A 13,753-nucleotide genomic window follows, 5' to 3' on the forward strand; every position below is an offset into this window, starting at 1 on the left:
GAGCCCACCTGTCGCAAGTCCTGAAGCCCGCGTGTCCGAGAGCCTGAGCTCTGCATGGGGGAAGCCACCCCAGTGAGAAGCCCATGCAGAACGACTAGAGCGTGGCCCCACTCACTGCAGCTAGAGAGAGCCCAAGCATGGCAGTGAGGGCCCGGCACAGCCAAAAAGAAACACATAAACAAAGCTTGAAAAACTCAGCAACACAGGGATAGGGTGGAATTTCCTCAACATGATAACATCTGCTAACATCATACTCGACCGTGAGACGCTCGATGCTTTTCCTCCAAGATGGGGAGCAAGACAAGGATGTCCGCTCTCACTACCTCAAACTTGACGCTGTACCAGAGGTTCTAGCCAGGGCAGTTTAGGCAACAGAATGAAACAAAAGGCATCCAGGTTGAAAGAAGTTGTCTGTACTTGCAGGTTACATGATTTTATATGTGAAAAAATTCCAAGGAATACACTTAAAAATATAAGAATAAACAAATTTCACAAAGTTACAGGTTCCAAGATCAAGATACAAGTTTTGTTTTTCTGTACCTGAGCAATGACCCATCTGAAAATGCAATTAAAATAAAGGGTAGGGGACTAATAGAAACCGTCGTGTATAAAATAAATAAGCTACAAGGACATACTGTACAACCCAGGAAATAAAACCAACCCTTTGATAATAACTATAAATGGAGTGTGACCTTCAGAAATTATGAATCACTAGGTCACGCACCTGTAATTCACATAATATTGTACATTGACTATATCTCAACTTTTTAAAAAGCCTCATTTACTGTAGCATCAAAAAGAATAAAACACTCAGGAATCAACTTAGATGTGTAAGACTTGAGTGCTGAAGACAAAACACTGTTGAAAGAAGCGAAAGGGGCCCTAAATGAATGGGGGCCATCCCACCTTCACGGATCAGAAAGACCGAACATGGGCAAGGTAGCACAGAGCGTCTTCACGCGACTCGGAGCCCGTGTGCCCACACGGAGCCCTCCTCGTCCACGCCTGCTCCCGTCCTGCGGGCCCGGTGCGGGGGCTGGGGCGCCCTTCGCCCATGTGCTCAGGCTGGAGAGCCGTTGCTGGGCCCTCCTTCCAGAAGCCCAGCGACCCAAGCCCTGTCCCTTCTGCTTGCTGGCTTCTCTTGGTGCTGATCGGCTCCCTCGTCTTTCCTGCCACTGACTTGCCTGGATCCCTCTAACAGCCTCCCGGTGGGTGTTCTCACCTCCTTTTCACCTCCCCGGCAGCACTCAGCAAACCGGGTCCTATTCCTTCATGGCTGAAGCTTCCAGTGACTCAGGGTCCCAAAGCATGTGAGGCCGGCAGGTCGGGCCCCTTCCCACCTTTGCCCTCCACGCCCCCAGCTCTGTGCCCGGGCCTGCTCACACCCTCGCCCTCGGCGCCCCCAGCTCTGTGCCCAGGCCTGCTCACACCCTCGCCCTCGGCGCCCCCAGCTCTGTGCCCGGGCCTGCTCACACCCTCGCCCTCGGCGCCCCCAGCTCTGCGCCCGGGCCTGCTCACACCCTCGCCCTCGGCGCCCCCAGCTCTGTGCCCGGGCCTGCTCACACCCTGTCACTCTGTCGCCCCGCTGGCTCACTGACCTCCTGCTGTAGTCAAGGGAGGCCTCTTCCCTGGGGCGCCCCTGCCGCTGTGCGTGTGTGCAGAGGCCGCCTCTACTGGGTTTCCTGACTGAGCTCAGTCTCCTCTTCTGTGGAGTGTGGCTGATCCTGGTCCTTCCACCTGGGCTGGGTCCACAGCTTGAAGGTGGTGATGACCCCGGCAGGGAACAGTGGGCCCACCCTCCGCACCGGCCATCCCCACTGGTGCTTCGCTCTGCTTCCCGAGACCATGAGCCCTGCCCGTGACGGTTCCCAGCAGTGCTGGCGCACAGTAGGCACTCAGACATGTCCGCTGAAGGACTGAACGGGGAAAGACGGGCTGGTTCTGACCACACCTTCAGAGGGTGGTTTTTGCAACGCTGGTAGGCCTCCCACAAACCCCTTTGACGTATCTGAGACTTTTTCTAAAGATTCATTTATTCTGGTCTGAGAAGAAGAAAGAGGACGGGGTGGCTGAGGGCGCCCCTGCAAGGACACAGCCCAGGAGTGGCCTCTACCTGACTGCCAAGGGGATCCAGCCCAGGGCTCGCCTCCCAGGAGCAGGCAGACTGAGAGGGACCAGGCGGAGCTCGGCAAGGAGGGGTGTTTCCTCTCCATCTGTCCCCAAGGGGCGCAGCCAGACAGAAGCGAGCTGCAGGGAGGCCTGGTCCTCAGGCAGGGACCAGCTCAGCCCACCACCGTCCAGGCAGGTGCCAACGCCTCTGTCCATGCAAGCCCTGCCTGTGTGACCTTCGGCAGTGGGCTCAGCCCCTGTGGGTGGGCATCTTTGCCAGCAGCGTACCTTTCCAGAGGAGGAGAGGGCACTGCCAGTGGAGGTGGGCACAGGAAGGAAACGGTGGCAGCAAACACAGGCAAGGCTCCCAAGGGTCTCAAGAGGCGAAACGCCAGAGCCAGCGTGGAAGCCAGCGCCTGTGTGCAGCCATCTGAGGGCGTGGCTCAGCGAGCAGAGGAGGCGTGCTCGCCCGCGGGCCCTGCCCTCGCCGCGGGCCTTGCCGCCCTGGGGCTCAGGGCGCGTGCTGGGCGGTGTGAGCCAGGCCCCTCGTCCGGGCCGCCCCAGGCCCCCTCCCGCGCGGCCGCTAGTGGAAGTAGATGTGGCAGAGCGCCGTGAGCAGCACCAGGAGCAGCCCGCAGAGCCCGAGCGCCTTGCTCCAGAGGAGCCGCTCCTCCGGCGCCTCCCTCTCCTCTGTCCCTCCCGACGTGGCACGGTGCGCCGTCCCTTCAGCCATGTCATTCTGCTCCGTCTCAGGCACGCCCACCTCTTCCGGGGCCAGCTTGGGGCTGGGCAGCAACTCCAGGCCACAGAACACGTCCCAGGCCTTCCAGAGGCAGCCCCTGTCCTCTACGAACGTGTCTGGAACCGAGGGGATGGGCACAGTCAGGAGGCCACACACAGGAGGGGTCTTCCCAGGGTCTGGCGTCTCGTGGGGAGCCCTGAAGGGAGCCCAGTGGACCGGCTCCCCGTGCAGACAGTAAGCCTCAGCCCTGGCTGTGGAGTGCCTCCCACCAGCCTCAGGGGCACAGAGAGTGGGGCTGGGGGATCACGCTCGCCTATCATCAGCAGAGACTTCAGCCAGCCCAGAGCCCAGCTGGCACAGGGCAGGCCTCCCCTGCGGGCCTACACCGAGCCCAGCTCTGCAGGTCCAGGGCAAGAGGCTGCTCCTCGGAGGACAGAAGAGCCCCGCTGCCCTGCTCTCTCTGCTTAGCAGCCCTGGGAGTGTCTTCTCCAGGCAGTACCAGCCTCAAGGCCTGACCCAAGGACCTTCCGGGTCCTTGGAAGGGGAAATGTTTTCTCCAGGAGCAGGGGGAGGCCCAGGAACTATAGGCAAATTTCCATCCGTATCTCTGGGCCAAATCAGTGAAACGCCTCCCCCTGGGGCTTAGCCGTCCTTCTGGTGTCTGGCAGTGCGGCCGCGCAGGCCAGCACCACGGCCAGCTCCGAGCGCACACAGCCAGGAACGGTGCCCTCCCTGACGACGACAAGCAGTGTGTCCAGCAGTGCGTGCGGCGACCTGCTCTGCGTCTCACCCCCTTGGGCAGCGGCCGCGCCAGCTGTGCCCCGAGGCTGAGGCAGCACCGGGATCGTGGAGCTCGCCGGCCGGTGTTCCAGGGGCCTGTGTCACGGGGGAGGGGCTGCCGCCGGGGACCCCAGAGACGAGGGCCTGCGTGGCGGTGAGAGGCCTGGCCTCTCAGATGCTGTTGTCAGCCGCCAGGCCCAGAGGGCTGACCCCCCATGCGGCCACAACCCAAGGGCTATCTGAAGGGAGGCAGGACAGGCCAGTGGCCGCGAGCATGTGCTCTGCAGTCAGCCTGCCCGTGCCCGACCTCCCAGCCCCACCACTGCTGGGTGGTGTGCGGAGCCGGGGCAGACACTTCTGGGTGGGGCCGCAGTCTCCCCATCTGTGAACCAGGACGACAATGGCCCGTCACACCCAGCGGCTGGCACATCCCACATGCACGGCAGGTGTGCACCAGCGTCCTCGTGGTCGTCCACCCACGACTGAGGACAGGACTGCGAGGGGCCCCAGGGACACACCCTGCACGTGTGGCCCTGACGAGCAGTTCCCCCGTCCCCCAGAGAGAGCACTCCCGAGAGCCTGGCACCCTCCAGAGACCCGGGGCCGCCTGGCTGTAGGTGTCAGGAGAGGGTCCCTGGCAGGAGTGGAGGTGGGGCCCCAGGACGATGTCCCCCAGACATGCCTGCCACAGCGTCCCCTCGGCGCCCCCCCCGCCGCCCCGGTCCCTGGCTGCAGACTCAGCGCTAATCCCGTTAGGCTTTATCTGCTTGCGTCAGTGCTTCAGGAGGTGCGGGTGCCCTCCCCGCGGCCGCACACGCCTCTCTGACCCCCCTGCTGAGCGCTTTCCCCTGGGCCTCCTGGAGACCCCGACCCAAGCCTCTCCTGGACACTCTCCCTGCTGGGACTGAAACTCAGGTGTCCGCAGCGGTGTCCCTGGCGCCCTCGCGGGGGCAGCTGCCCACCACTCCTTGCGGACAATGCCCGCCTGCGCCCAGGAGCCTCTGGCTTGAACCGCTGTGAGAGTGCCGTGACCCACTGTCCCTCCCCCACCCCATCCTGGGGCACACGGTAATCCGTGCATCCCTCCCGCTCCACCGCAGACACTTCTAGATTGCCAGACGCTTCTGTTTCTCCGCCCCTCGCTTTGTGCCAGACCCTCCCCCGCTCCCCCTGCACCTGCTGACGCCTCCCACCTCCATATTCCTGGGCCAGAACCCCAGAGAGGGGTCTCGGAGGCATCGCGGGGCCTCCGCCTCGAGGCGCTTCTGGGCGTGGAGACTGCGGGCTTGTGGGCGGGAGCAGGCCCCTCCAGTCGCTGGCTTCCGGCCTCTCACCTGGCTGTGCCTGGGGCTCGGGGCTCTTCACCTCTGTGTCCTCATCCAGGTCCACCCTCTCCTCCTGGCTGTTCCGCAAACTCCAACAGAGGCGGTGGAGCTGAGGGGAGACAAGGGGCCTGTTGCCACCAGGGCCCTATTGTCGGGGTTTATGGTGTCACAGCTGGGCACCAGGGTCTCCAGGGACTGAAAAGAGGTGTGGTCATTGGTTCCAACAAGGGAGGAAGGAAGGGGTGGGGAAAGCGTGGTGCTCAGGAACCCCGGGTTTCAGTTCTGGCCTCGCGAAGGGCGAGCTCAGTGTCCTGGGCTGGACACTGGCGGCACGAGGCACATGCTCAGCGCACCTTCTGGCGACCGAGGTCCAGGAAGCTGTGCCCTCCAGGCTGGGAGAAGCGGCCCCGCACCCCTGGTCTGCTGCTCCTGGGTCACCCACAGGGTGGACCCAGGGGCTGATTTCCTGCTGGAAGAACCTCCTGGCTGTCAGAGACGAGCGCTCACACGCAGCCCAGGGGAGGCTTGGCCTGCCTCATCTTGGGTACTCGGTGTCCTGGCCCCGGCAGGGCTCTCCCACTCACACTCTGCAGGTGTCTGCAGGCGCAGAAAGCGGCCGGAGCAGAGGCATGTTCCCGGCCCAGCTCCCGTCCAGACCCCAGGGCGTGTGTCTCACAGGCCCCTCCCTCCAAGCGCCGCCTCCCTTCTCTTCCCCGGACCCTCCCTGCTGGCCTCCAGCTCAGCCAAGCCTGGGGGTCCTGCTGGGCCCACTGGCCACGCCTGTACAGGTGACACAGCGGCGTCTGCTCAGGCCCAGCAGGCCGCTGGCTGGCTCTGGAGTCACGGACAAGTGACCGCACTCCTCGGAGCCCAGGCATTTTATATTCCAACTAGAGTGGCAGACGCCTCTTCCTGGGCAGGGCAAGCGGCCGGACAGGAGAAGGGGCGTGCGGGCCGCTGGCCACAGCTCTGCGGGCATTCCTGTCGCCCCACCCCCACCCGCACCCCCACTGGCCAGGCGGGCGGCCAGGACGACCCTGCTTCTATGAACTCACACCAGAGTGAGCGACCTCAGTGCTTCACAGAAAATTTGTATTTTGAAAGTCAAACGTCTCACTCTGGGTGAATGCTTCATTGGAGGATCGCCTTTTAGTTCAGCTCTGTGCTTAAGGCAAGGAGGTTACTTGCCTGTTTCTGACCCGTATGTCACCCCGACCCCCAGCCCTCCCGCTTCTCTTCAGCCGCTTTTCTCCCAAGCTGCTCCCAGGACGCAGGGCCCGCAGGTCGGCCCCAGAGCACGCCCACGGCAGCACTCACATGTTTGTCTGGAATCGGCACGGTGAACATGGAGATGCCCAGGACGGTGATGAGGCTGATGGTGAAGAGGATCATGGCGAAGTAGAGGTAGTGCACGCCGCAGATGATCCGGGGGCACTTCCTGTTCACGGAGCAGCTCCAGGGCCCGTAGGCAAACTCGGACAGCATGCGACAGGAGCCGATCACAAGGCCGCTGGCCAACCCCCAGAAGGCGCCCTGCAGAGGAGGAGCCCAAGTCACCGGGAGCAGGGTGGCCTGAGCCGAGTCGTCTGGGTCTAAGCTGAGCCCGGCACAGCAAGGGCTTCACGCGCCCTGCAGAGCCGTCTCGGCAGCGGGAGACGACACCGCCCGGACGAACAAAGACCGAGAGGCGCGCACACTCTACCAAGTCCATCGGAGAACTCAGGGAACACTGGAGACACGTCGAAGTCAGATGACGAAGACACATCCCAAACAGTGTCCGAGAAGACCTGTCTCGCCTGCTGCGGTGGGGGCACCTCCATCTCCCCAGCTACTCAGGCACAGACCCAGGAGACGTCCCTGGCCCCTTCCCCCCCAACCCTGCCCTGCCCTCGATCGACCAGTGAGTCATGCTGTCACTCCCACGGAGACCACCTCCGTCACGATCGTCCGCTGTCTCTCACACGGGGCCTCCCTTCCTGGTCTCTCCTCGCCCGCAGTCCGAGGAGCCCGCGTGAGCTCTTCGAAGCATGGGTCAGGGAGTGCCCTGTCTCTGCAGAAGCCCTTGTGGCTTCTCCTGGCCGCCCTGAGAAGCAAGGCTCAGCTGCTCCGCTGACCTCACCTGGCTCCGCCCTCCTGTCGGTCCCCTCCAGCCACCAGGCATGCCCTTTCCCTGTCTGCCAGGCCTCTGCACGTGCCCTTCTTCCTGCTTCGGTCTCTCCCCAGATCTCGGTGGTTCTGGCTCGCCCTTCAGGATGCAGGTTCTAGGCCACTTTCTTAGGAGAAATCTCCCACGACCTTGGCTGATGTCCTTGTGCTCCACGCCCTGCCCCCAGCATCTGCCCTGCTCACCTCCATGCTTCTTTACTTTCCCCTCCCCTTCTTTACTTTTAAGCAGCACTACCCCACTCTCAGAAATCCTATCTGTTCACTGGGTACCGTCTGTCTCCTCCACAGAGACATTGTACTCCTCAGCCTAAGGACTTGGACTTGGGCTTGGAGCCAGTCTCAGGGACGGCTGGATGTCGGAGGAGGCAGAGGATGCAGTGTGTGCAGGAAGAGTCCTGGAGAAAGAACTGAAACCAAAGGCCAGGAGAGTGGTCCACAGGCCCCATTTATTGAAGGAGACGTGCAGGAAAGGGAAGACCGAGGGACAGATGAGGGTGAGAGAGAGGGCCTGGAGAAGTTCTCCAGGCCAAGAAAGGGACCCACAACATGCTGTAACCTTGGACCAGGGTAGCCGGACAGCCACTGACAAGCTCCCCAGTTTCCCTTGGTGGCAGCCCCAACACCCCGAGAGTGACTCAGAGGTGGGAGGCAGACCGTTCTGACCGCCTGCTCCTCTTGCCCACGCCCCTCCCAAGCAAGCACAGGGAGGAGCATTTTCAGAACCCAGACGCCCCCTCACCCCATTCTTGGTGCTAAACTGAGTCCTGGTGAGCTGAGCCGTGGCTTGGTGGTAAAGAATCCACGCCAATGCACGAGACTCAGGTCTCATGTAGGTTTAATCCTTGGGTTGGGAAGATCTCCTGGAGAAGGAAACGGCAACCTACTGCAGTATTTTTGTCTGGAAAATCCCATGGACAGAGGAGCCTGGTGGGCTACAGTCCACGGGGGTCACAAAGAATCAGACACAACTGAGTGACTGAGCGTGCACCCACAAGCTGAGCAGAGCAGAAAGCTCTAGCCAACTGGCCTGGAGGACTGAACACCTGGCCTGAGCCTGCAGGAGGCAGCAGCCAAATGGAGGTGGACAAAGAGTCTCACGGCAAAGCAAAGACTCCGTGGGGAAGGACAGGGGCCACAGAGGGCAGGGGACAGGCAGTCAGCACCGCACGTGACCAGCAGCACCCAGGCCCGGGGGCTGCATGCGGAGCAGCCAGGGCTGGTGGGCAGGCAGGAGCCAGGTCTCAGAGGCGCTGAGCTCAGAATGCGTGCAAGGCAGGAAAAACAAGTCCGGATGTGACTCAACTAACCAGTGAAAAGGTTCTGGCAAACCGTGCTTCCAGTCTCACGGGTGAGATGATCGAACCGTTAGTTGGGACCTTTATCTAGTTCTACATGTGGTGAAGAGATGGTCTTCGTGAAGGGAAGGTGGTAGGAGCCTGGGGCTGAACATCCCCCTGAGCGTCTGACATCTCTGAGCAGGAAAGCATCCTCCTGCAGAGGCCAACAGCAGAGGGCCCTCCTGCGGCTAGACAAGCGTGCAGGAGGGCCCCACGCGCTCTGCCCCGTGCAAGGCAGGGCCGGAGCCCTGGGAGGGCGGAGCCTGCTCCCACCCGCCCACCCCGCGGTGTGAGCCACCTACCTGCTCAGTGACCCTCTTGCAGAAGACGGCCAGCAGGAACGTGGCGGCCACGGGTGGCGTCAGGTAGCTGAGCAGCGTGTGCATGTACTCAAACAGCTGCTCCCTGTGAGCCACCTGCAGGGCAGGCACCCAGGCGACCGAGACGGCGAGCAGGACTATAACAAAGAGCCTGCAAGTTCAACCGAAGGTCAGCGACACTGAGGGGTTTGTGCTTGTCTGTTTAACCTGCCAATAGAACACCTGCAAACCATAAACTATGAGCTAGTTCTAATCACTCCTTAGGGTACATTTGGATGCCCGTTCCTTAAGTGTGGCAGAGGAGACAGCATACCCCTAAACACTAACGGGGCCCGAGGGTTCTTAAAACCCCTTCAACTTCTGGACTGGATCGTGCGTAGATTTTCATCACATTTGGAGGGTGTGTCTTGAGGTGGTCATGCTTACAATATACAATACATGGAAAACGTTACTTCCTTGAGGGATAACGCACTTGTACACACTTCAAATGGAGCACTGACGCGCCTGACTTTACAGACTGCTGTCAGCTCCCTTACGCCCTCGGCTGCTCATGCGGGAAAGCTGCCCAACAGTCCACAACGAGCAACCAAGCAACTGGTGAGAGACAGAAAAGGCTGAGCAAAGATTCCATTGCCTGCAGAGGGAACCGCCTAGGGCTTTCCACTGAAAGCAGAGAGTGTGTCCGGGACTAAGAATTCGCCACATGACTAGAGAAAACTGACGCAGAGTCACACTGCTGCTGCTGCTGCTAAGTCACGTCAGTCGTGTCTGACTCTGTGTGACCCATAGACGGCAGCCCACCAGGCTCCCCGTCCCTGGGATTCTCCAAGCAAGAACACTGGAGTGAGTTGCCATTTCCTTCTCCAATGCGTGAAAGTGAAAAGTGAAAGGGAAGTCGCTCAGTCGTGTCCAACTCCTAGCGACCCCATGGACTGCAGCCTACCAGGTTCCTCCGTCCATGGGATTTTCCAGGCAAGAGTACTGGAGTGGTGTGCCATTGCCTTCTCCGCAGAGTCACACTGACCAAGCATGAATGCCAGGCCCCCTGTGTCAGCCTAGAGGGGTGGGGTGGGGACGGAGATGGGAGGGAGGTTCACAAGGAGGGGAGACGTGTATACCTACGCCTGATTCATGCTGAGGTTTGACAGAAAACAACAAGATTCCATAGAGCAATTATCCTTCAATAAAAATTAAATTAATTTGAAAAAAAAAGAGGCCTCCTTAAGTTCAAGGGAATCGGCTAGGAATTTACCTGCATACTTGAACAAAAGCCAATATTCTTCAGAGGAACATGATCCAGAATTTCTACTATTATCTACAATGTTAAGTATATAATAAAACTTTTCTATGAATGGGGAGAAGAAAGAAAATGTAACCTACAGTCAAGGAAAACAGACGTCAAAAGAAATCAACCGCAAGATGGTTCAGGTATTAAAATGACCACAGGCTTCAAAGCAACTACTACAGTTATCTTAAAGAATTTGGACGAAATGATAGTTATGAGTGAATAGATGGGAAATCAAGGCAGAAAATGGAATACTAGAGAAAATTTTAAAACCAACAAAACAGACACTCCAGAACTAGAATTCCAGTTGAAAATATGAAATGAAAAATTCACAGGTTGGCCTTAACAGTAAATTGGAAATGGCAGAAGAAAGGGCCAATATCCCCAAGGGAGACTGTGATGAAAATCGAAACTGAAGAACACAGAGAAAAAAATTTTTAAAATAAACAGTGCCTCCATGAGCTGTGGACAATATCAAAAGGCTAATATGTGTGTAAGCAGAAGAGGGACGCAGCAGACAGACATGCAGAGAGATAATGGTCAACAATTTCCCAGATCTAGTGAAAAACATTAATTTGCAGATTAAGAATTTCAGCAAAACCCAACCAGCACATCCATAACAAAACTGCTGAAAACCAAAAACGAAGAGAAAATTGTAAAAATCCAGGAAAGAAGACGCATTACATACACAGAGCAGTACTATGAATTATAGATGACTTCTGATCAGAAAGAAGAGGAACTTGGACAACTTTAACAGCAGCAATAATAGAATTAAAAATGCACAAGGACCTGGTAAACATTGTTCCAAAGAAGATATTCAGATGGCCAACGGGTACATGAAAAGGCGCGCAGCATCACTCATCAGGGAGAGGCAAGAACTACAGTGCGATGCCGTCTCATACCCGCTAGAAGGGCTGCCGTCAGAAAGACGAGAGATGACACGTGCCGGTGGGGAGGGGAGAAAGGGGCGCTGGGGACGCTGGTGCGAGCGTAAGCTGGTGCAGCCGCTACGGAAAACAGGACGGAGGCGCCTCAAGAAACCAAAAACAGAACTACAGCTCAGGCTAGTTCCAGTAGTCGCCCAGTCCTGTCTGACTCTTTGCGACCCCATGGACTGCAGCACGCCAGGCCTCCCTGTTCATCACCAACTCTCAGAGCTCACTCACACTCATGTCCATCGAGTCGGTGATGCCATTCAACCATCTCATCCTCTGTCGTCCCCTTCTCCTCCCGCCTTCAATCTTTCCCAGCATCAGGGTGTTTTCCAATGAGTCAGTTCTTTGCATCAGGTGGCCAAAGTACTGGAGTTTCAGCTTCAGCATCAGTCCTTCCAATGAATATTCAGAACTGATTTCCTTTAGGACTGACCAGTTTGATCTCCTTGCTGTCCAAGGGACTCTGAAGAGTCTTCTCCAACACCACAGTTCAAAAGCACCAATTCTTCATCACTCAGGTTTCTTTATAGTCCAACTCTCACATCCATACATGACCACTGGAAAAACCACAGCCTTGACTAGACGGACATTTGTCAGCAAACTAATGTCTCTTTTTAATATGCTGTCTAGGTTGGTCATAGCTTTTCTTCCAAGGACCAAGTGTCTTTTAATTTCACGGCTGCAGTCACCATCTGCAGTGATTTTCGAGCCCAAGAAAATAAAGTCTCTCACTGTTTCCACTGTCTCTCATCTATTTCCCATGAAGTGGCGGGACCGGATGCCGTGATCTTAGTTTTCTGAATGTTGAGTTTTAAGCCAACTTCTTCACTCTCTTCTTTCACTTTTATGAAGAGGCTCTTCTTCACTTTCTGCCAGAAGGGTGGTGTCAGCTACATATCTGAGGTTATTGATATTTCTCCCGGCAATCTTGATTCCAGCTTGTGCTTCCTCCAGCCCAGTGTTTCTCATGATGTACTCTGCATAGAAGTTAAAAAAGCAGGGTGACAATATACAGCCTTGACGTACTCCTTTTCCTGTTTGGAACCAGTCTGTTCCATGTCCAGTTCGAACTGTTGCTTCCTGACCTGCATACAGGTTTCTCAAGAGGCAGGTCAGGTGTTCTGGTATTCCCATCTCTTTCAGAATTTCCCACAGTTTATTGTGATCCACACAGTCAAAGGCTTTGGTGTAGCCAATAAAGCAGAAGTGGATATTTTTCTGGAACTCTCTTGCTTTTTTGATGATCCAGCAGATGTTGGCAATTTGATCTCTGGTTCCTCTACCTTTTCTAAATCCCACTTGAACATCTGGAAGTTCATGGTTCAGGTACTGTTGAAGCCTGACTTGGAGAATTTTGAGCATTACTTTGCTAGCGTGTGAGATGAGTGCAAACGTGTGGTAGTTTGAACATTCTTTGGCATTGCCCTTCTTTGGGATTGGAATGAAAACTTAACTTTGCCAGTCATGTAGCCATTGCTGAGTTTTCCAAAATTTGCTGGCACATTGACTGCAGCACTTTAACAGCTTCATCTCTTAGGATTTGAAATAGCTCAACTCGAATTTCATCACCTCCACTAGCTTTGTTCATAGTGATGCTTCCCAAGGCCCACTTGACTTCACATTCCAGGATGTCTGGCTCTGGGTGAGCGATCAGACAATTGTAGTTATCTGGGTCATTAAGATCTTTTTTGTATAGTTCCTCTGAGTATTCTTGCTACCTCTTCTTAATATCTTCTGCTTCTGTTAAGTCCGTACCATTTCTGTCCTTTATTGTGCCCATCTTTGCATGAAATACCACATGACCTGGCGATTCCACTTCTGGGTATATATCGAAAGGAAACACGGATCGCTACCTTGAAGAGATCGCTGTACACTTTACCTGTTTTTAATAGCCAGGACATAGGAAAGCCTAAATGTTTGTCAACAGGTGAATGAATAAAGAATACGTGGTACATGTACACAGCCTATTTTTTTCTTTTCTTTTTCCCCCCACACCTCAAGGCATGTGAGATCTGTTCCCTGACCAGGGATTCAACGTGAGCCCCTGCATTGGAACCAGAGTCTTAACCACTGGACCCAGGGAAAGCGCTCGATTGTTTTCTGTTCGACCTAGCTTTCACTTAATTTTTATTCTTCTGACTTCTTTTGGGCTAATCAAATATTTTATTGGCTAGTTCATATTTTACTGACTTGTTACACATCCTTGAACTGTCCTTATATCGCTCAGTCTAGAGGCCACACATGCACCCTTGACACGCCTCAGTCTGGTACCAGAGAGCCTGAGGCTGTTTACACTCCGTGCAGCCCCTTCTCGCTCCCTCTGGGATTCCTGGTGTGTCCTGCCCCCGTGTTGCTGCCCCACGGACGTCTTTGCTTACTGCTGTCAGCACCCGCTCCCCCGTGTTGCTGCCCCACGGACGTCTTTGCTTACTGCTGTCAGCACCCGCTCCCCCCTGTTGCTGCCCCACGGACGTCTTTGCTTACTGCTGTCAGCACCCGCTCTCTTCCATGTCCCATATACTCACCCTTTATGGTACTCTCCATCCTTCTCTGAAGGTCAGTCTTCCATCCGGGTTATTTTTCCTGCAGCCTAAGACTCCCCTTTCAGTTCAGTTCAGTTCAGTCGCTCAGTCGTGTCCGACTCTTTGCGACCCCATGAATCGCAGCACGCCAGGCCTCCCTGTGCATCACCAACTCCCAGAGTTCACTCAGACTCAAGTCCATCGAGTCAGTGATGCCATCCAGCCATCTCAT

The 13,753-nt window shown here is 56.5% G+C and overlaps 1 protein-coding gene across 1 annotated transcript in view; it reads right to left on the minus strand.

The window, feature by feature from the left end:
- Positions 1–2,015: 2,015 nt before the first annotated feature.
- Positions 2,016–13,753, minus strand: part of LOC147355878 (sodium/glucose cotransporter 1-like) — a 48,384-nt gene continuing 36,646 nt past the window's right edge. Inside the window, exons 12-15 of the mRNA XM_086349088.1 lie at positions 8,762–8,930; positions 6,274–6,489; positions 4,966–5,065; positions 2,016–2,967 (exon numbers count right to left, since the gene is read on the minus strand). Of these exons, the coding sequence (XP_086205214.1) occupies positions 2,693–2,967; positions 4,966–5,065; positions 6,274–6,489; positions 8,762–8,930 (760 nt within the window). The 3' untranslated portion in view covers positions 2,016–2,692. The remainder of the gene's footprint in view (positions 2,968–4,965; positions 5,066–6,273; positions 6,490–8,761; positions 8,931–13,753) is intronic.

The sequence above is a fragment of the Bos grunniens genome, chromosome 17, assembly GCF_055505025.1.
Source record: "Bos grunniens cultivar Pamir isolate PY7600 chromosome 17, Bosgru_T2T1.0, whole genome shotgun sequence".
Taxonomy (NCBI): Eukaryota; Metazoa; Chordata; class Mammalia; order Artiodactyla; family Bovidae; genus Bos; species Bos grunniens.